Source organism: Artemia sp. Qi Xiang Cuo, chromosome 5 (genome assembly GCF_049724085.1).
Source record: "Artemia sp. Qi Xiang Cuo chromosome 5, ASM4972408v1, whole genome shotgun sequence".
NCBI lineage: Eukaryota > Metazoa > Arthropoda > Branchiopoda > Anostraca > Artemiidae > Artemia > Artemia sp. Qi Xiang Cuo.
In genome coordinates, this window is record NC_142798.1 from 83,634,101 (window position 1) to 83,656,844 (window position 22,744).

A 22,744-nucleotide genomic window follows, 5' to 3' on the forward strand; every position below is an offset into this window, starting at 1 on the left:
GGGTGACATTGCAGTTAAAATTACTTCTTTTTTCTTTTTTTTACCCACGCAGAATGATCTTCTTTTATTGATGTTACATTATATGTTTTCATCAGCCCATTTACCTAATACAAAACAAGAGATTAGAGCAAGTGAACTAGTGGCACTTGTCGCCACAGTTTTATGTAAAAAATTTTCTACTGACTAGCTGAAAACATCGAGGGTGGGGGAACCCTCCTACCCCCCATGTGTGAAGCCCTGCTAGCCTCTCTTAGTTTTCATCTGTTCATGTTATATTGCCGTTCCTTCTACAGCGGCACTTACTTTTTCTTATTTTTTATTTTTTTTTTGGGCCCACCTAAGACAAATAGGTTGTTTGATCTCGTCAGACACACTGCCTAATACCCCCCCTCCCCTTCTAGCCTTTGCCTGTCTCAGGCATGAATTTATTGGGAGGAGGGGATGGCGAGGGGTGGTTGGTAAAGTTTTGGAGTAGGGTATAAAGTAGAAAAATGCAAAAAGCAAGTGAAGTACACGGAATATATAAGAAAATGTGATAAAACCGGAAAAATATTTATAGGATATTTTATAGGAGGCACAGATTTAATTTACCACCCGTGTACATATCTGTTGTTACTATAGAAAGAAACTATTTGTTAATGTCATGTTGTCAAATATTAATGTCAATAAGTCCTATGTGAATGCTATAATATTGTCCTATGTCTGTGTTAACGTCATATGTTAATGCCAGGGATCATTTATGTGTATTTACTCATCGTTTTTCTTTGCCGTTCTTCAATCCTTACTTTTACAGAAATGCACTGAACTTTTACTTAAGCATCCAGCCTGTAAATATAAAACTTCAGTTTTGTAGGAAGTAATCAATCTTGTTACTGCTACTATTGCTGTACTGTCACTCTTCCCATCACTCTTAATAATACTCCCGCCATGACAGTTTCCACTGTGAAAAATTTTGCTTCGACTTTTACGATTCCGACTACTCCTGAGACAGCATCCTCTGACCGCTATTCCTGGCGTGACTAGTCCTGCCACGACTACAACTACGACTCACAACACATCTACACATAGCACAACCATTTTTTATCACGACTGCTACACTGTTAATTACCACTATCCACTGGCATTAATACAAATTATTCGTCAACACTATAAGTACATACCACAGTTTATATAATTAGCAGTATGATCTTTCCCTATCTCACCCATCATAAAAACCTGGACCGAGGTGCAAGTGCTCCAGAGAACCTATAAACATAAGCGACATTAGATCTTTTCACGGGTAGACAAGTCAGATCTCTCTTGAACGTGAAACTTGGCTTCAACGTTGGAATACTAATTTTGAAGAAACTAATTTTAAATTAATTTATTCCAATACATACATGAAAATCGGTAATTAGTATGGCAATGTTATTATTAGATGTTTTTAGGAATTAAAAATAGGTTTCGAAGTCTCAAGTTTGTTTCAAAGGCAATTTGAGAAAGTTTCTGCCAAAATACGTCTTCCAGGGTAATTTGACCGCTGATGGCAGATCAAATGAGAGGACCTGTTTTTACGCGCCGTTATATATATATATATATATATATATATATATATATATATATATATATATATATATATATATACTTTACGAAACTTTACGTAAAGAAAGTTTACGTAACAGTAGACGAAAACTTTACGAAAAAGAAAGTTTTTTTAAAGAAAAGTAAAGGCCATATTAAACTTAAGATCAGTAGAAATAGAAGCCTAGAAATAGAAGAATAAAAAAGGAAAGGAGAACAATTGGTATGGGTGTAACACTGCATATAAATAGTTTTAGAAATACTTTAGAAATTATGCCGTAAAAGGTCTAAGATTATACAGACTCAGCAGTAAGAAATGCATTTTATTTATTTTCTGGTAAACAAACTGGAAGAATATTCTATAATAGGAGCTTTTCTAGCGTAAAGCCCCGTAAAATTTTGGATCTGCCACTAAAATGTGTGATGTCCTTCAATTTTCTGAAAACTCCCTAAGAATTTTACGAAAAACACTTCTTAACAGACGTTTGGTATTTTCTTGGATAGGGCTATTGTGGCAACTTTTACTACATCAAACAATAATTATACCCCAAGTTTTAAAATTGGTCTCAATCAGGAACCCTTATTGCTATGTAAATTCACAAAGTGCAAATATTTTCAAACAGAAGTGTTTATTGTTTAAAGTTCAGGAAAGGTCTGCCCATTTCATACGAAAACATTGATTGAAAACGAAAGTAGCTCTTATCTCAGCTCTCCACCAAAACAGGTAACTAGACTTTTCAAGTATCACAGGAACTACAATCTGAGAAAATAAATATCCCGACGTGAAAAAAAAAATGATAAACCATCCAGTTGTGGATCCAGAGGGGGGGGGGGGAGGGGTACCCCCCTAAAGTAGTCTAAAGTAGTGTAATTTACTTAATTAACGCAAGTTTGCATTAATTTAACTTGCTCCTAACGTAAGTTTATCGGATCAACCTATTTTGCGCCCCCCCCCTAAAAAATCCTGGATCCGCCCCTGAATCCATCACATCTATTCCACCAGTTATTAGAAGAAAAAAATTTCCTTATTTTCACATATTTCATCAACCCCCCGACCCCTGTTGTATAAAATCCTACAGAGGCCAATCAGTTGAGTCCACTGCATATAAATAATAGATTGTCATAATTTGTACATAATTTAAGTCATACCTGTGATATGGGCCAGTTGCAAACTACTTGGCTGGCTCACCAAGTTTTTTTTCTGCTTTCGCAATTTCAAATACTGCACTTTCTAACCATTTTTCATTGATTGACGCATACACACTAATCCATAAGTGCACAAATAAGTGGGAAGAGCTTTTTGTTTGCACCGAGAATGAAGAGCCAGAAATCATCTGCGGTAAACTTATTGCTAATTATATAAACTGTGGTACATACTAAATATGCTGACTAAGAATCAAACGACTAAGAATAAAAAAGGGAATTATAGGCGAATTTTATATGTAAATGAAACGTAAATGTGAAAATATGTAAATAAAAAAAGGCGGATTTTAATCGGAAACTGGCGAAAACTAGAACCGAATGATATGTTATCTAACACTGCTACTGCAATTACCACTAGTCCCCGGCGTCGCATCTATAAGGGAAGGTCGACGCCCCCCCCACAATCATTCTTGCCCCCCCCCCCACGCTCGTCATTTCCCCAAACACTTCCAATCAAAATTTTGAGATAGCCATTTTGTTCAACGTATTCGAAAGGTCTGGAAATTATGTCTTTGAGGATAACCCCCCCCACCCAGCCCGCCGGGCAAGGGTGTAAGTTATGCCCTGGGGGCATATAAGTTTTTATAGAAAGCGTGGTCATATAAACTTCAGAGGGGGCTCATTGGATTTGTAATCAGGCGCTCTAGTGCTCTTTTTAAGAGTAAAAGTGATCGAAGGGCACCTCATAACACACTTAAAACAAACAGAAATGTCTATTAATGCCGAAAATACCACAACACCAACAAAAATTAATACTGAGATTTGTGTCGTTGCCGTCCTTTGGTCCTGTTTTTCCCGAAGGTTAGATTGTCATCTATGCTTTGCTAAAAATAAAATTTATTTTAAATCGTTCCTATTTATTGTTGGGGAACAAAAAAATGCTGTTAAAACTCCCAGGATTTTTTTTTATATATTAGTATTTTTGTAGCAGTCAGTTCAGGTTTACTAGTCCAATATGCAAATTAATTTTTATTGCTTTCTTCCTTTTAAATCCATTAATTTCAAACATATATTAAACATTAATTTTACCAATTTATTTAGTTTTATTAAGGGTGATAAAATTAGCGAATAATATGTTATTAGTCCGTTTTTATTTGTGAGACTCTTCCGTCAATGTGAAAAATCCCTAACTGTATGATGGCTAATGCTTAGTCGTTTAACTTGTCATGTTAATTATCACAAAATGAATTTTCAAACGCATACTCATTTGTTTATCTAACGATAAAATTAGACAGAATTCGGAAATTAAAACAGCTTGAAGATTGTTTTTTTTTTTTTCGATATCTATAAGCCGTTCATAATTGTTTACACATCTATATATAGCATACAGAAGTAAACCTTTTAAGTAAAACCCTACGCAAGAGGTATCTACAGGCCCATGCCTCCGAAGTGTCAGTATCTCCAATGTTATTCGTATAATTTTGCTTTTTTTCGATCGAATTTATGTTTTTCCGAAAAATATATTTGCAATTTTCTATCTATGTTTGACGATTCTGTTATATTTATTTGTTTGTATGTAATTTGGAATGTGTTCTAACTCCTATCAAAATTTGTCTTGGGGGATTTCTGAGCTTGTTGATTTTAAATCTGAGGCTATCGCTACAATATGGAAATCCAAGGTTTATGGGCTTTTGGATTAACCAATTACAAATATATAGGTGAAATTATAATTTAAGTATCTTAAATCAGACATAATTTCCACAAACGTGTTCCAATTTCTACCACAATTTGTTTCAAATTTTATATCTGAGACTAATATCGGAATATGGAAATCCAAGGAGTTTTGGGTTTTGAAGTAACTAATTACAAATACGTGGTTGAAATCGTAAGTTAGGTGCTTAAACCAAACATGTTTTTGCAAACATATTCCAAACATATATACTACGATTTGTGTCCGCTAGCAGCAATTCATGCTTTACCATAACTAGGATCGTAACAACAATTTTGCTCAAATTGCTATTATGTGTTGGTAGATTCAAGACAATGTTCAATTATATGTATAATAAAGTAGTATATGTATATATACTACAAAATATGTATAATAAGAAGAGTATATACATATTGTAGTATATACATATTTGTAGTATATACATATTCTTATTATACAAAATATGTATAATAAGAAGAGGGAAAGATGAAAACGATGCAAATTTTTTATTTCAATAACCACGAAAATAATTAAAAATGAAAACGAAGCTTGTAGCCTGTTTCACGAAAAGTAAACGGTCCTCTATTTTTGAATTTATTAAGTAAAAATAAAAGATAAATCCAAACAAATTTTCAGGTTTACGGTGTTGTCATATACCTTCTTTTAAAGGAGCTAAGAGAATTTCCTTTATGGATGACCACTTCTGAGAGGTTTTTCCTCATGGCGACAGTACATAACTGTGTTATTTGATTAATTCAACATAACAAAAAACATATACCCCCAACAGAGAGCAGAGCTCGTGAAACTTGGTATTAATAATAATAAAAAACGCAGAAAAAAAAAACACGCAAAAAAAAACATTTTCTCAACATAACGAAGAGAGAAAAAAAAACCTGTTTAAAGATAAAAAAACAAAAAACAGAACAAAATATAAAGAAAACAAACGCTGGACAAGTGGGCATGGAAGGCTATCCCAACATGACTAACAAATATAAACAAAAATAATAATAGTAATAATAAAAAAAAATTCTATTCCACCATCACAGGTCATGTAATTTTAATATTTTCTTCTTTAGAACTTATATTTGCCGAAATGACTCAATTTGAATTCCATCTTTCAACTTATATTTATTTGAAATAAATGGTATTTGGTGTCTAATTGAAAATCTAGATCTTTCACAATTAACAAAGGGAATTTAACATGTTCCAGAACACCTAAGAGCCGAAGGAGGGGGGCAGAATCAACAGAGATTTTTCATAAAAATAACTACTAGGATCTTGTATTTTAAAATGCCATATTGAAATATTAAGTTCTCTTATATGTTTCAAATCTAATAAATTCAAGAAAAAAAAAAAATGTTTCAGTTTCCGATGCATCTCTAAGTTATGACTTTGTTACATCACACAAAGCTCTCCTATTAGGTATTCCTCGTGGGGAGTTTCGTGCTGTAGGTTGTTCTGGTGAGCAGCACTTGGGCAAGTTGATCCCTTCGACCTAGCTTTGCCAGATGTGAGCTGCTAAATATCATATATATTATTATCATTAATTGCAACTTCTTGAGTCATTGCGGGTAAGATTTTGAGGTGTTTTGACGCACCCTTTATTCTGGTATAATCATTGATGTTAATTATTTTTGTTTTAGTTAATAATTAATCGTTGATTGCTTGTTTATTTTTCACAGACTGGTATTTTCAAAAGCATGGAGCCATACATATATCTTGCGCAACTGTTTGTTGTAATATATTTGTAATTAATTATTCCGGTTCTGTTAAATTTATTAATAATCATTATTCTGGCTTATAATTTTGTAGTGTTTGCTGCTTTCTGTAGTTTTGGTGATCTAACTGGTGCAAGTTAACCTGCCATTAATTTTCTGTAAAATGTTCTTGCTACCATTTTTTTATATCAACCAAAAAACCATTCATTCAAGTCAAGGCTTGATAGATTTTAGAAAAAAGAAGGGGAGCACAAAATTGTTGTTTGCTAACTCCGTTCTGAGTTCTAGTTATGTGCTATCTGTAATCTACTAATTTTCCAAAGAAAAATATTTAACTTTGCTTATCTCTTTGTAAGCAAAGTATAATTTAACTCCCAAGCTTGATAAAGATTCATACGTGCAGAATTCATACACTGGGCAACACGAGGAAACTCATGTTTGTCTTTGAGCAGTGGTACCCAGCCACACAACCACACACCAGTACCCAGCCAGTACCACACAATCAGTGGTACCCAGCCACACCGTTAAGTATTTTTAAAACCGTAACATATAATCATCGTATTTGTTCATTATTTTCTATACGAGCATTTACTATTGTTTTACAATGGACCGAAGATAAAAAAAAACCTCTTTTAAAAAAAAGGGCAATAGATATCTTTGTGCACATTTCAGGTTGGGTCAAAATAAACTTTGACCTTTAATTAAAATCAAATTGTCAACTGTTTCCGAAATTTTGTAGTTTCATTGGGTAGAGCTACGCTGTCATTGGCGTTAGTAGTTTTTACTTACTTCACTCATCTGTTTACAAGGACAACTTATACTTACAAGGACGCTCCCATCCGTCTTTGAGGTTCGTTTTGGTACCACTTCTTCCAGAAACTGTTGATGAAATTCTTGTAGAAAATTTTGCCAGACATAGAAGGTGGAGCTTGCTGATCTTTTCATCTCACGGGGGTGCGACCTTTATGGGGAGAACTGTGTACTAGGCCATCGATCACAATCTTTGGGAGATGAGTGCTTTCCATGTGTTTGGTGTGTGTTATCAATTTTTGTTCTGTCAAATATGGTGTGTTTGACCTCGAGACTTTATAGAAGCTTTGTGTTAGAGATTCAATGGTGGTAGTTGATACAAGCAATACCTTGTGGTGATTTGGTTTCAAAGGTAGTGAGCCGGCACTAATCATCTGTTTCAAGAGTCCAGAATTCACAGACATAGATGGCAATAGGGGTGAAAAGTAAGAAAAACAGTCTTGTTTTTAGCGTTCCTCTTGATGGGCATTAGACGCTGTTATTCAAAATCATGGAGAGGATTTTTTTTTTCTTTTTGGTTTTTAAGAATTATAAAGGTAAATTTCAGAATCTAAGGGAAGGTATTGCCCCCTCCCCCCCCCAAAAAAAAAAAATCAGAATAGAGCTTTGAAACTTGGAGTTCGCAAGTGACAGCTGTCTCATAATGTCTTTTGGGTGGTTATAGTGGGCGCTAAGTAAGCTACAAAGGTGGATAAACTCGTCGACCCACCTTACGTTATCTCCAAGCTGAAAGCTGAGATTTTTACGAGGAGTCAGGCTTAAATGAACAGCATATGGCTTTTGTTCTCGATGCTACACACGAAAAATGATGCACCCTTATTCGTACATTTAAGAATATCACATAAACAATCACAAACAGGAAAGAACTCAGATCTTTTCTTTGTTAAGATAAGGTCCTGAGAACTTTGCCGAAATGTCTTTGATAGGATCTTAAGCAAAATTTAAACTTCATGAGAGGGAATGAAGAGTAAGCTTTGGATATATTGGGATGGTGGAGGAGCGTGCGAAGGTACATTGGCCTCAGTTGGATTTGTGCTGCAATGAGCTATTGGTAGCAGTATTAGTAGTATTCACAAAAATAAAGTCTCGAGCCTATGGAATAAAAGTTATTTGATCACTCTGACCAGACCAACATAGGACTCTGTTTTGATTCCTTGCATTGTATTGATTTGATTGTATCTCCTCACCCAATTGTTAATGCTTAACTATCAATAAAATGGAAACTAACATAACACTTTACTGAAAACCTCAACTAAGACTTTGAATAAAGCTAAACGTTTTTAAAGAAGACAATTTTCAAAGTATCTAGTTTATTAAAAGTCTCAACTAATTAATAGCTAATTTGATTAGATACAAATTAAATAAAGATGATTTTATCAGGGACAATAAAATGAAGGGGCTCTTTACCATAGATTGATTTTAAACTAATGTTCTTAGGTAAAAGCATGCCTTATCGTGTTTTTTTCAGATTTATTTATTTAAAAACTACTATGGTCAACACTAGTCGAATTGACTTAGTAAAGAGTGACATGCCTCCCGTGAATCATCATTTTTTTTTTACCTCAACGTAGAAAGTGTGATCGTGGATGCTTTGAAGAAGGCTCATATAATCATAAATTAAATCTTGATTGCTCTTTTTTGGCCAAAACTGAACAGAGGTTAACCTGCCACCCCTGCAATGACCCTGCAGCGCTGTGGTGCCTCTACAGCACCAAATGGCACCAGTTCCAAGTTTCAAAATGACCATTATGCTCAATGCTGTGGAAACTTTCAAAAATGTTTTACACATGCTTATCCTTTCTTTTTTTATACACTGTCTATTCTAACAGTGCGTACAGTAAACGCACTTTATCATCAGTAACCCTAAGCTGTAATCTAATTTATTTATATTTTTCAGAGCGTTGGAGGGACATTATGTCTCATGGGTTTTGCGGAGTCAATATCCTCGTTAATTACAGTTGAAGAATCGGCACAGCCTTGGATTCAGCGTGCAATGGCAACAGCAGTAGTTTTTCTCCTTGGTGGTCTCAATTTAACTGGAGTCAAATGGGTGATAAAGCTGCAGTTTCTTCTGCTGGCAACAATGCTTTTTGCAGCTCTAGATTTTTTCATTGGCAGCTTTATTAATGCAGCTGATACAAGTATTTATCTTTCTTTCACTTTAATTTGTCTTATATTTCAGTTTAGGTTGTATATTCCTAATAGGCTAAATATTAGGCTATATATTTATAAATAAGGAGAAAACCCTGAAGATTTGGACATTTAAATGGGAACCTCGGTTCGAAAGACCATCTTCTTCCTTTAAGTTTGCTCTTTTGGAATATGGCGAACATAATAATTCACAACGACAGTTGTTCTCATTGGTGGTCTGAATTGCCTGTGTCAGGTATGAAGCTTCTATATCTTCTATTGGCAACAATGTTTCGGACGGGTCGAGATGTTATTGTAGCCACCTTGCTCAATATAGCTGACAAGTATTTTTGTTTTCCTCTTTTCTTTTAGTATATCTTGTACTGTAGCTTAGGTTGTATCGACACACGTTATCATGTAGTATTGGTGGTAAGTAATCATTCTTGTTTTATTCTCACTATTTCTTGTTTTGGCAACAATGTTTTGGGTAGCTTTGTATGTTTCAAAAGCAGTTTTACCGACAGAGCTGACCCAAGCATTTCTTTCGCTTTTAGTATATCTTGTATCAAAGCGTAGGTTATATCAACTTAAATTTCAGTTTTGGTTTTATCAATATGTCATCAATATGTCATTTTTCTTTTCTACAGTCCTTTAGCAATATTCATCAAAATCATTGATTAAGTAATGCTTTGCTAGGATTTGTGTGAGCATTTATTATCCTTTGCTTATTGAAAGAAAGGCAGGTACATTTAGAAAGCTATTCAGAATTATTCTGAAATCCCTCTTCAGGATAGGATGGCTTCAGCCCAATAAAAAAGGAACATTGATGCAGATTTCCAGTCCGAATAATTAATATTCCCCTTTCATCCACCCTGAATTTTATCGTCAAAATATTATTTAAAAAACTGCAGCTGACCGAATATTTTGAGTGAACATCAAAATCTTGCAAAAAGTCAAATGAAAATTCAGCATTTTAACTCATAAGCAGAAAAACTTAAAAAAATACTTTCCAAATATTCTAGAAAATTACCCATAATATAACAATGTAAATAAAAAAAGAACAGATATTAAGTTAGAAAAAAACAATTTCCAAAAAGGATTTTCGAAGGAAAAATAAAGATCCATATTAAAGCCTAAAACGAGTAGAAATAACCGCATAATAATTCATATTTTAAAACGAATAAAAATTATTGTGAATGAAAAGATGAAACATAAAATGAACAAAAATTAAAATGAATATACAAAAATATACTACCATGGATGAAAAGATGAAACATAAAATAAACAGAAGTCATAATGAAAAATCAGGTCAAACTGAAAACGAACAAAAATTGAAACTCGGAAAAATAGTGGACATCCCCCCATCAAAACCCTTCAAAAATCAGAGCATCATTTGCGTATTACCTAAACCAAAATGTATTTCTAAACCCTTTCGGTTTTATCATTATAACCGTGAAAGATCAAGAACTGTTGATACTTCCAGGAATAAACATAATTATATCTTAAACGTTAGTCCTATATTCAGTAAATTTTTATCCATACTTTCTTCCTTTTAAATGGGTTCCTTTCAAATGTACAGGAAATCAATTGGCGAATCATGTGTTTGATTTCGTCATTCCAAATATTGCTTGGAAGGGGGTAGGCCCACCTTTATTTGTGGTAGCTCACGTTTTTAAACCTTGATTAATATTTAAAATTTATTTTTTCTGTGTGTTGCTGTTGATGTTATGACAAATGCAAATCATTGCAAGTGCTTGAAAAATTGTATTTTGGAATTTTGTTTTTTAAATTATTTACTGTAAGCAAAGCATGTTACATTATGACTTGTCTTGCGTGTTTTTAGTCATTGTTACGTTCGGCTTAGTTTTAATCTAGGCTTATTAGTGGGAAGGGATGGATAGGCTTCAGCAATTTTCACTACGAAGAAGATTTGTCTTTTTTTTAAAATAGTGGGAGTAGTATTTTTTCAAGTAAGAGCAAGCGGCAATTCTAGAAGCAAGAGGGTCTGGTAGTGTGCATCTCTCCTAAAATTTAGAAAACTTTGATTAATTTTGTTTTTCATTAATTGTATTTGGATTTTCCGTTAAATTAGATCTCCCTAACACGACTGCACCTCTGCCCATCCAGTTGAATTCTGGTTTTGCTCTTGGTGAGTTTTTTTTTGTGGGTGGGGGGGGGGTGGGCAGTTTCCGTCCTAGATTTTGAAAAATACGTTTTTGTATATTTTCGTAAGAAAAAAAACAACAGGTATGTCCCCCTCTTCTAGATTTGGAAAAATGCTTCTTTTGTACCTTTGTGGTAAAAAAGAAAAGAATAATTAATACTCTCGGCTCACCCCCCCCCCCTGACTTTTTGTGGATGGGCGTCCCTGAGGTTAAGGTGACTTAAGGTATCTCCTCGTATCCTGGCTGAGGTCAAGATCAGGTATCATCAGAGTCAGTTTATGATGGTATTTGGGCTTTAATTGGTTTATTTCGCTACAAACATCCATCATTTTTTGCACTACTGAATTTGTACCTCATGCTATTTTTCAATTATAGCTAAAAAGTTAGATAGTAAAGTATTAATATTAATTATATTGGATTTCTATTCCAAAGTCTAGAGTTCTCTTAGGCCTTTTCTGAAGGTCAAGAATGGTCTTTCACGGTCAAGAATGAATTTCCAGTCCTAATTCTCAGTGTGTCTTGGGTATTTTTAATAGGTCAAAAAGGGTTATGACCAAACTGGTGAAACCTGGGGAGGTAGCAATTGTAAGGGAATGAGTGGTTGGCGTAGCCAGTGCTTTCGAATTGAAAGTTGATTGGACAAAGAACCCTGTTTTCATTAACAGACAAATAAATTAAATCTCACTTTATTGGAGGGTTTGATCATAAAGTGTCCATATAGTGGCTTACCATTGCCATACCAAATTTATTTTAATATTTCATATTATTGTTATATTTATGTATCAAATCTTGAATAATAATGTCGGAATGCGTTTTGTCATTGTAATGTAACTTCATTCATTGTTATAATACGAGACAGGCTGATTTTATTCTCAGAACGCCTCCAGGGAAATTTCCTTTTCCCCTTCAGGGTCCCAAAACGTGGTCCAATGTTCCGAGAAAAGTGCTGTTGACTGTTAGACTTTTAAAAATAATATTCAGAAAATATGTTGGGTTATGTAAGGCCGTTAGTTGCTCTCCAGATCAGATCTTTCGCCCCTTTCGGGTGTTTTTAGGTAAGTTTACATGTTCTAGTTGTTTTTTTTAATATCTTTTTGTGAATTTAGTTCATGGATTTGCTAGGCCTATTAGGATTACAATAATTATGTAACTCTGAGCATGGCCGTATGGAAGGGGGGCAGAGTGAGGCAGCTGCCCCTGCTCTAGAACTCCAAATTTGCACTAGATATGGTTGAAAAAGTAGTTGAAAAAAGTTAGATGGCTAAAAAAGCAGTTGATAAAAGGTAGATGGTTGAAAAAGCAGGAAATAAACAGCTGGAATGACAGAATAAAAGTCGAACAAGAAGTAATTATCCATAGTGTTTTGGAAAGATTTAGGTCTAATCCAAGAAGATTGATTAATGCTGACGCTTATTGATGGTTTATGGTTTTTGGTGATTATTTATTGATAAAGATTTCATAGGTATGATAGAATTTGCTGGCAATGTAAGGTTTTGTGAACTGCCAATATAACTTCAGCCCTCAACCCTTCGTCACAGAATGAGCTGCCCCCCCCCCCCCGAGAAGAAGCTACGTACGCCCATGACCCTGCGTGTTTTTTTAGGTTAATTTTTTTTCGATTTTTTCTTTTCTTTCTTTTTTCCTGTCAGTTGCTTTATGGGATTGCGCATTTTAGTCACACAAGCTCCCTAGAGCTTAATGGCTAGCCACCTTTATATTTTTTGTTCTTTTCTGGTCATCTAATAAATTAGTTCTCTCTATATATATAAGAAGAAAGAAAAGAATTAGAGAAAAACGAAGGTCAAGATAATTTTTGTTAAAAGTTTTGAGCCTGAAGGTTGTTGTAGTGAATTTTTTCACTCCAGCAATTCCAAGAAATTCGGAAAGGAATCAAATTTTTTATTGTTCCGAAAAGTTTCCCTTTCTAGACTAATTTTTGTTCCAAATTCGAGATCTGTCTTATATTCTGCGGATACGAAAGGGTTGTTATTGTGAATTTTATAATTGAAAGAAACGAGTCACAATTAAAAAATAAATTAATAATAATAAATTAAAATGCATGTTCCTGTCTTGAAAGGGTCACTGAAGGTATTTTGGATCCTGTCACAGTAAGATCCTGTGTATATTATATTTATAAATATCATATATTTTGTGTATATTCTAGCCATGCATGCATGCATGCATAACCACATGCAATAAAAAAAAACCATAGTGTTTTTTTGTTTCGTGGGAACCTGAAAAATATTTTTCCCCTTTTCCACTTCAGAAAGAGGGAACGTTTTCCTGAAAATTCCAACTTTATCCTTGAACTGTGAAAAAAAAACAGTTTTGCTTACCTAACTACGTATAATAACCATAACCTTTTCGTAAAACTATTGGCTGCTTTCAATATCCGTAACAAAATATATGTGCCTGTCTTTAGCTGAAAAACATTCTCTTCTATGAGCATCCAAGAACGAATTGACTAATTTGGTCTCCGCTCTCGAAGGAAACTGGCGCCACCTACGCTATAGTATATCCCTTTTTTCATATTAGTATATGATGAATACTATCCACATAGTTTTCATATTATCTATTGGTGGGCCTCATCTCCAAGGTGATATCCATGGGGGTACCGCGTTTGTACCTCCCTTATCCCTAAATTTTGTCCGACTTGTACAAAAGTAACAAAAAGGCATATGAACACTTTTGGATGTGTTTTGTACAGTTTTATTTTTTATTCCCAACAACAAGAATCCTGGATACAGCCTTGGTCATGTCACCAATACTCTTAATTATATAGTAGTTTTATTAAAGCTTTAGCAAACCAAAAACAACGAAATAATTAAGCTATGGGAGAAAATTCTCTGATCGTGATCGGTCACATTTTAAAGTGGCTGCATTCACTGATAGAGTATAGTAATTTCAGAGCAGGAAAAATGTGAGTAATTTCTAACTATGAGGAGTTTCAGGGGATTAAATATGAAATTAAAACAAATTTCTAAAGAGTCATTGACCAGAAGCTTTTATTGTGTGAAGAAAACGAGGACAATTAACAGTCAGTGAAAAAAATTGAAAAATTATGCAAATGTTTCAGTCAAGACCTCCGCTTGACCGTCCTCAGTGCAAAATGAAACTAATAAAAAAAAAAAACCTTAAAATAAAAACACAGAACTAAAATTGGACGACCCTTTCTCAGTAACGGTGAAAGAGTTTTCACCGAAAGAGTTACCCTTTTACCGTTACTGAGAAAGGGTCGTCCAATTTCAGTTTTGTACTGAAGTGCAATTCTGCACTGAAGACGGTCAAGCGGAGGTCTTGACCGAAATATTTGCATATTTTTTCAATTTTTTTCACTGACTGTTAACTGTCCTCGTTTTCTTGGCGATTCTATGTCTTATCAGAAATAGCCAGTATGATCTCAGAAATTATTTAATCCTCAACAAGAGAGATAAAATGGAACGTCATTATTTGTCTATGACGGGATATAGTTGTGTTCTTTATTTAATTCTTTTTTTTCATTCTAGGTTCCAAAGCATCATCCAAACATCTTTTGATACCTTTCAATTCTGTGGTGAAAGATTACCTTCTAAACTTAGCTTTAATATTAATTCCCGAATGGATAGGGAGGAAGTCTTAAGGAAAGATTTAAGGGAAATGGGAACTTCTTGGGAGTGTGTAAAGAGGATGGATTTGAATGAATTGGGATGGAGGAGGAGCGTGCGTAGTTTTGTTGGCCTTTGGCAGCTTGGTGCCGCATTGAGTTGTTAGTAGTAGTATTAAGTGTTCTCGCCTCGGGTTCTTATATTTACAATCTGGGTTGTACACGAGGATTCAATTCTTGCCATTTAATTCCCACATATTGTTTTATGATATTCTTATAATTCGCCTTTTTGCAGCAAACTCCCAAATTTTACAAAACATGCATACTGAAGTAAATATGTAAATTATATATAATGTACAACTATATTATATATATAATGCAACTATATATTTTTCATATAGTTGACCTTTTGGGCTTTTTTTCTGACAGAGTTGTTTCTCTGTGTGTGCTTGTGTTTTGTGTAACCGGTTTTGATTAAATTATGGAATCTACTTTGTTTTGTGGGTGATTCAGGCCTGTTTCGTAAAACGTGAGAAAATCTTAAGAAAAAAAAAACTGTTCATGCAGGTGCGTGCGCAGGAATTATATGTGATTGCAGTTTGGAAACAAATATTATTAGAAATAGGCAAACCTAGGCAGAAAATGACTGAAATATTTGCCTTCTAGGCAGAAAATGACTGAAATATTTGCCTTAAGAGGGAAGAGTTTCAAGAAAAAAGGATATAAAACTGGTTTCCTCTATATAGCCTACGAATGGCATTATTCCACTTTTTTTCTCTGAATCTAATGCTATAGGATGAGAAAAAAGGCAAAGACTAGACGAGGACTTAAGTTTTTAGCTAAAATTAAATCCTGGCTATATAGAGTTGATGTGTTCAATTCAGCCCCACAATTTTATGTCTTAAATAAATAACTTTGTGATCGATTTTCTCTATCCAACCAGACAGGGGCTACTACCCACACTAATCCACTTCACCAACTACAGACTGACTTTTCATGATTTTTACAGGTCAGATTTTGGGCTTAATGCCCTCAATACATCCAAATTAATTAGGAACTAATTAATCTTTGTTGGGCGTTTTCAGACTGAAAAAACTTCCTAGCTAATTCATTTACTATGGGTTGCCTCCTCGTGGGGAGATTGCTGAAATGGATAGCTTCACTGCCCTGGGTAATATTATAAGTAAAGATGGCGGATGCATAAAAACGTTAAAAGTAGAATTGTCAAGGCCCAGGGTGTTTTTTCGTAGTTGAAAAGAAGTTTGGAAGAATAGGAAAATAAATTTGCTAACGAATATTAGAATATTGGAAATCACTATAATGACAGTGTTGAAGTATGTTTCTGAAACGTGTGGATTCGAAAGATGGCGGAGGATTTGCTAGATGTTTTCCAGAGGAATTGTACATGGACTCTTTTGGTTAGCCGTCTGAATGACTGTATTTCAAAAATTAAGCTATACGAAAAATGTGGTTCAATCATGCTTTCTAAGACTGTAATGAGAGGGAGGTTGAGATGGTTTGGACACGTCCTGAGAATGAACGATAACAGATTGCCAAAGATCGTCCTTATCGACCAAACAAAATGCAGATCGTCCTCGAAAGGGTACTGGGATCTTAATGCAGGAATTAAGGAAAATTGTAACTTCTTGGTAGAGTGAAAAGAGGAAGGCTTTGAATATGGGATTGAGGAGGAGCATGCGTGCCTTTTTTGCCTTAAGTGGCTTGTTGCTGCAGTGAGTTATTAGTATTAGTAGTAGTAAATATATATGTAAATATGCCAGTGAACATTCAAGTATATAGAAACGTGGCTGCCTTTTACTCAGGTTGCAGAAACGTGTTAAGAGAGCGTACATCTGGAATGTGCGGATATGTATATAAAATGCCGAAAATTACAATGGTTTTCTGGAGCCAAGATGATCCCAGAATTCAAGTGTTTGAAAAGGCGAGAGGAATCCTGGGCCTGTGAAGGCTCATAAGACAGGTCTGCTATATACTATTGGAATTCAAATAATTAGTGGATCCAAGATGTTATTGGAGGGGGCCTTTGTATTTTAACTGGGAGGCCTAAGAGTTCTCTTGTTAAACATAAACATGTTGTTACTTTTTGGAATCAACATGACCCCACGATCTTAACTATTAATGCTATGAGGGGAATTGGTCTTGAACTAAATGTTTATTTTGAGTCTGACAGTAAATTGTGATTTTATGGTAATCAAAAATGAAATAGTCTAATTTTAAGCGGGCTAATTGTGGTAGGTAACGATTCGTGAAATATATTATTGTTGTTGTTAGATATACTAGCAAGCGTATTTACCAGTAGATATGTTTTGTTGTTTTTATTCGTATGGTTACTGCTGTGAAAACCTCCTATCTTGACCCCTACCCGTAGTTCTAGTTTTTTCACAGACAATATTGGTTATTTGTTAGAAAACAAACTCTATGCTTCTTTTTCTTTGTACTCGTACAATGTCACAAAAATAAATTAAGCTATTTAATTAAATTATGTAACATGCCACTTTTTTAGTGAAGACCGTCTCAATATGGGGAAATGGGATTTCAAAATTTGCTGTAAATAATTAAAGTAAAGGTAAACTCAAAAAGAAAATTAAATAGTTTTTGTGATAAGAATGAAGTGAGAACTTCTGTTCTTATTGTAGCCAGTTTAGAAGGCGATTTTGATCCAAACTTGTCTTTTATTTGCCTACCTCAAGTACTTTCAATAAAAATTTTAAAGAATGTTTTTGCAGAAAGTCATTATAAAATTTATTAGAACTGTTTTGTTTCCCAAGAGTGAGACAAAAAATTCCTAAGAGTTTTGATCATTACATTTTGGTTTTATAATGTACAAACGGCTGTAAATGCCTAAATGTTCATTGAGGCCATATGATCATTCATGCGTTAAATCTGGCGACTGAAAATCTCGAATACCCAACTCGAAGTAACAGCTAGGTTAACCCTCGTCTTGATCAAAGTATAATCACCTACGGAACAAGTACTGACAAAACCTATCCTCTCCACACAAAAAAAGTGACCCTTAGTCCGCGTCTCCGGAGACGATTCCATACCTATGCGAACCTGGTAACTACATACCATAGTTACACAATTCAATACAACTTTCCCGGTCACTCGCCGCCTGAATCACGCTCTAGCATAATTTATTGGCTCGTAGCAAAGTACTTTGGCTCGGAGCGATTAAGTAGTACAGCACTTTGTGTCTAGAGGCGCTGAGGTACGCGGGGTCACTTTTGGAGAGTTTTTTCAGTACTTGTTCCGTAGGTGATTATGCCTTGGTCTTGTTTGACATCATTTAACCTACCAGCAGCGTGGATGGATTTTATTGGCCAGCCAATCATCGCCTTCGAAATTTTCGAAGGTTGTACAATCATATTGATTGACCAATCATTTACTTGAATTAGCAGGATTAGCTGCGTCTTGTTTTCTGACCTAGACTAATGATCTTTTCTTATTAATAGATGGCATTTAAGCCAGTGGAAACTCCACTGAAGGTTGAGCCAAGCACTTCATCAGGATTAGAGACAGTCCATCGGGAAATGATAGCTCAGTTTTCTGTGCAGAGTGGAATGAACCTGATATATGCTCAACAGTAAGGCTTGCCGTTGTTTTTATATTCAAGTTTTGGGACTGGGGTGTGGGGAATAGAGCATTGACCTCGCTCTGAGAATCCATTCTCTTGGGTTCCAGACCCTTGTGTGATTAATTTCACAATTAATAATATGTCCAAATTTCTTCTATTGAAACTTGTTTAAGAAGTTTTGGAGTTGAACATATCATTCCCCCTCCTCGCAATCTAACTTAGCAGGCTGAGGGTACATTAAACGCTCCGTCTATATTTCTAAGGTTTTTAGTTTTATCTATCATGCATAACTTAGCCCACTGCAGGAGACAAATAGTATTGAAATTAATTAAGGTAAACAGGAAGAGTGTGCGGAAGCAAAGCATGGCTTCCCCCTTCCATTGCACTTCCTGGCTGAAGGGCCATGAAATGAAGATTAGCTCCGCCGGTAGGGACTATAAAGTCCAGTGCAGTATTCTTTACCTTTTGCCTCCTGGAAAATTCTTAGACTATGATTGCCGAGGAATCAAAAATACACAAACATTAGATATTAATTGCTAAAACTGAAACAATTGTCGGAAAGAATCTTAAATATTTTTGGAAGCATGTGCTTAACTTTTGCCCATGTTTTCTTTCACTACTGAAATCCTAATTTGGTCACCATTCTCCTATCTGTTAAGAGCTACAACCGTAGATCTTTGATTGAAGTGTATATTGTAAATATTTAACTCTTTCCAGATTAGAGATGATTTTTTTTCGGGGGAAGGGGGGGGATTGGTATCTCGGTGGATTTTTTTTATCTTTGCTAAAGCTATTTCACAAGCAGGAATTCTAAGTGTCCTTATCTGAAATAAAATTTTCAAAGTTGTCAAAACATTACCCCCTCTAAACTTGTATATGGGGGGTGGGGGGGGTTGCAGAGATTCATCCAGAGGACCCCTGCCTCGATGTTTGGCTGTTTAATGTAGATATATGTATGTTGTCTTTGTCTATAATTTTTTTTAAATATTTTTTTTTTAGTGGGGGTTTGGTCCTTTCCTCTTGGTTCGGGCTATGCAATAAAACTATTTTTTGTGTTCGGCAATTCCAGTGTTTGACAAGATAATTTACTCTTACAGCTTAAAGCGCTTTTTCTTGAGCGTGACATATATCAATCTCAGTTTACTCCACAATAGTTTTTACAGCAATTGCGATTAGTTGTGATAAAAATAAATTATTTCATCGTGAAACAGTTCCTAATTTCGGCAATTTCTTTTTCATCAAGCCATCTTTCTTTTGATACTTACATATAAATGGTGTTTTCATAGGACTCTATACAATGCAAGTTAAGATTGGAGCACCAACAGTTCTGATAAGAAACGTTTGATTGCAGTCTCCTCTGGTCGTGATTGTTTCTGATTTCCAGGTAGTTGGGCCATTGACGAAAATGTAGAGAGCCAGTGATGTTATTGATTTATTAATGAAGATCTGTCAAAATATAGGAAGGCCTTTTTTTTTTTTTTTTTTTTTTTTTTTTTTTTTTTTTTTTGTAACGGAAATGCAAAAAAAAGTATTTTCCAAATCTTAAAAATTGATGAAAGTGGGGTATTTTTCTCAGAAACAAAGGAAAAAAAGGCCTATTTCTGTATCCTCAGAACGGAAAAAAAAGAAACAGAAAAATATACTTGTTCCCCCTTGCTTACCTGATTAAAAAATTAAACTCTTCAGGTACCCTATTTTAGTTGCTTCTGAAACAGTTTGTGCTTCAATTAACCATTGACCAAATTGATTAAGTGAAAATGTTAAATTAATAGTTAATATATAGTATATATAATAATAATAGTTAATAGTTAATTGAAAACACGAAGAAAAAGATCCTCCAATGCCATTGCTGGCGCATATCGACGTTCACTTTGTGTTCTTCTCCTGCAAAGACTTAGAGATTTTCAGACTTCTCAGAAGAGAAATGGTTGATTTGAGTATTCTTGACTTTAGCCGTAGATATGAAAAACCAAATTTGCAAGTAAATAGCATAGAGTCGCTTTATATTATCGTTTAATTCTTATTTTTAATAATATCGAATTTAAACATATTCGTTTAAGTCAATTGCTGGACTGGTAGTCTAGCAACTCGCCTTAAAATTTGTTTATGCTTGCATAGGATTTATCTCTGTTCGAATATATAGAGAGGGAGGCATGATATTGATTATTAATGAAGAAATGTCAAAATATAAAAAGGACCATTTTTGATTTTTCTTTGTTTTGTTGAACAGAGATACAAAAAAAAGCATTTTCCAAATCTAAAAGGTTAATTGCTCTCATAGGTTAAAAAAATTGAGGGGAGGTGGGTATTTTTCTCAGAAACAAAGAAAAAGATAAGGCCTTTCTCTGTATCCTTAGAGCGAAAAAAAAAAAACAGAAAAATATCCTTGCTCCTCTCACATTTTTTCTAATTGGTGCCCCTGTCTCTGATTTACGTACAGTCTTAAAGCTTTAAAAGCCATGGTTCCTATCTATGAAGAATAACGTAGACAGTTGGCGCATCACCGATTTATGAATTTTTTTCCGATTTTTAGGTCACGCCAGGCAAACTTGCGTGAGTTTTTGTAACTTGCTATCGTTTTATTACCTTTGTTTTGTGAAGGTTAAATAAATTTACCTTAGCATAGAGAATGACTAGATCCATGGTGCCAATGCCAAGTTTTTTGGTAACTATGATCTATGGGTTAGAGATGCAGAGTAAGAGGTGACTATGTCTATGAGTTTGGTTTTGAACGATCTACTGGTGCATCAAGTTCGTGATTGTAAATCCTTTTACTAATTTATTGGAAATCCAGTTGACCCTTTTTTATGCAGAGACAAGAATATAGTATTTTTATCGTTGCGCTCCGATCAATAACGATCCTCCAAGACCATAACCGCAGCTGTTAAAAAAATTGTTGAAAGAACTCTGTATAATAATTAAGCTCTTGAAAAAACGTTGCGTTCCATCCGCTTAATTATTTCAAATTCCCTCCGCTAGATTTGTAACCGTAACAGATCTGAATAGACGTTCTGTGATTACAGAGTTGACAGAGATTCAGAATTATGCTTAAAAAAGATATTAATACAATTGTAATTTCTGTAGTGGGAAAGCATGAGAAAATAAAATACATAAGGATCTTAACATGTTGGATATGAAACCAGACGAGCAACAGGGTTGCAATGTAGATATCTTTCCCTGTCTAACAGAAGCGCATGCCAGCAGATTTCTTGGGAGACGATAGGGGTTGGTGTCATCTGAATTCCGTTTTTGGTGCACTTTTCACTAAAAAAAAAATGAGGCTTTTTAAACCCATCATGGCGTAGATGTTTATCCTCATCTGTAGCTTTTTATGTAGTGGGACTGTAGTATTATTAAAAGCTTTATCCTGCCCATTCTTAGGCATTACGTGAATATATTCGTGTATTGAGATTGATTGTTCCTCGTTTTAGATGTCTTGAAAGTCGTAATTAGGACTACAATGCAGCGGCTGAACTCTTTCAACAGATGGTTGTGGCAAACGCTGTACCTCCTGAGGCTTTTCAACGATAGTGCGACACCTAATATTCTAGAAGAAAAGGTTGCTCATGAATCTCTATCCGTTGAAAATTATATCCTGGTTTTTAGACTACTAATTGAATTTGAAAGATGGGGACTGAAACGGAATGGGTTCAATGTGATGTACCCATGTGATACCCAGAAAATGGACTCAAGTGATAGTCATCTAATACCCGGAAGTGTTGTTTTTAACCGGTTACAATTGTGAGATGTAATTAGCTTAAATGTCTTATGCTTGGACCACTATTTTTTCGATTCTTTGATACCATACTATTGCTTGTTAAATAAGAAACGTCACTTGTGAGTCACTTTAGCAAGCACTTAATTTGGCATTCCTTAACCTTTAAGAGTAAACATAATTGAGTCTTGTTCTTAAATTTATATCTTAGTAAGCCATCTTTCTGTAGAATAGTATGTTTAATAGGGGGAGGGGTTTGAAGTTTTTAGGTTTTTTTCAGTCAAAGATAAAATTTATGTCAGTATCGGGGAAAAATATAGTCTCATATTATAGATTTATATAATCAGGTTTCTGTTTGATTTTAGATGTTTTCTTTGTCAGAGGTATTTCCATAATTTATTTTCCTAGGATCAGATGGTAAATGAATGATGTGTATTTGTATGGTCTTTTCACTTTGTGCTGTTATTCTTCAGCTTGAGGATCACTAGTTTAAATTTTTTTCTTTGCCCCATCCCCATGCGTCAGGCCCCACTCTAGAAGTAAAGTCCTATGTTTCACGGCCTATGTGTGAAGTAAAGTCTTATCAGTTTACCGCCTGTTCTTACCGTAGGCCGTAA

General features: G+C 34.7%; 2 protein-coding genes across 4 annotated transcripts in view; both read left to right on the plus strand.

Moving 5' to 3' along the window:
* The window catches only part of LOC148952640 (solute carrier family 12 member 8), a 213,786-nt gene that overhangs the window by 12,132 nt on the left and 178,910 nt on the right, over positions 1 to 22,744 (plus strand). The window lies entirely within an intron of this gene.
* Positions 8,853 to 22,622, plus strand: LOC148952641 (uncharacterized). 2 transcript variants are annotated; one of them, XM_089090002.1, is made up of 3 exons: positions 8,853 to 9,080; positions 18,291 to 18,421; positions 21,844 to 22,622. In XM_089090002.1, the coding sequence occupies exons 1-3, from the start codon at positions 9,066 to 9,068 to the stop codon at positions 21,863 to 21,865; spliced, it is 168 nt and encodes a 55-aa protein (XP_088946128.1). In that variant the 5' UTR covers positions 8,853 to 9,065; the 3' UTR covers positions 21,866 to 22,622. The 2 variants fall into 2 exon arrangements, with proteins under 2 accessions (XP_088946128.1, XP_088946127.1); XM_089090001.1 differs by lacking the exon at positions 8,853 to 9,080 and adding an exon at positions 9,468 to 9,498.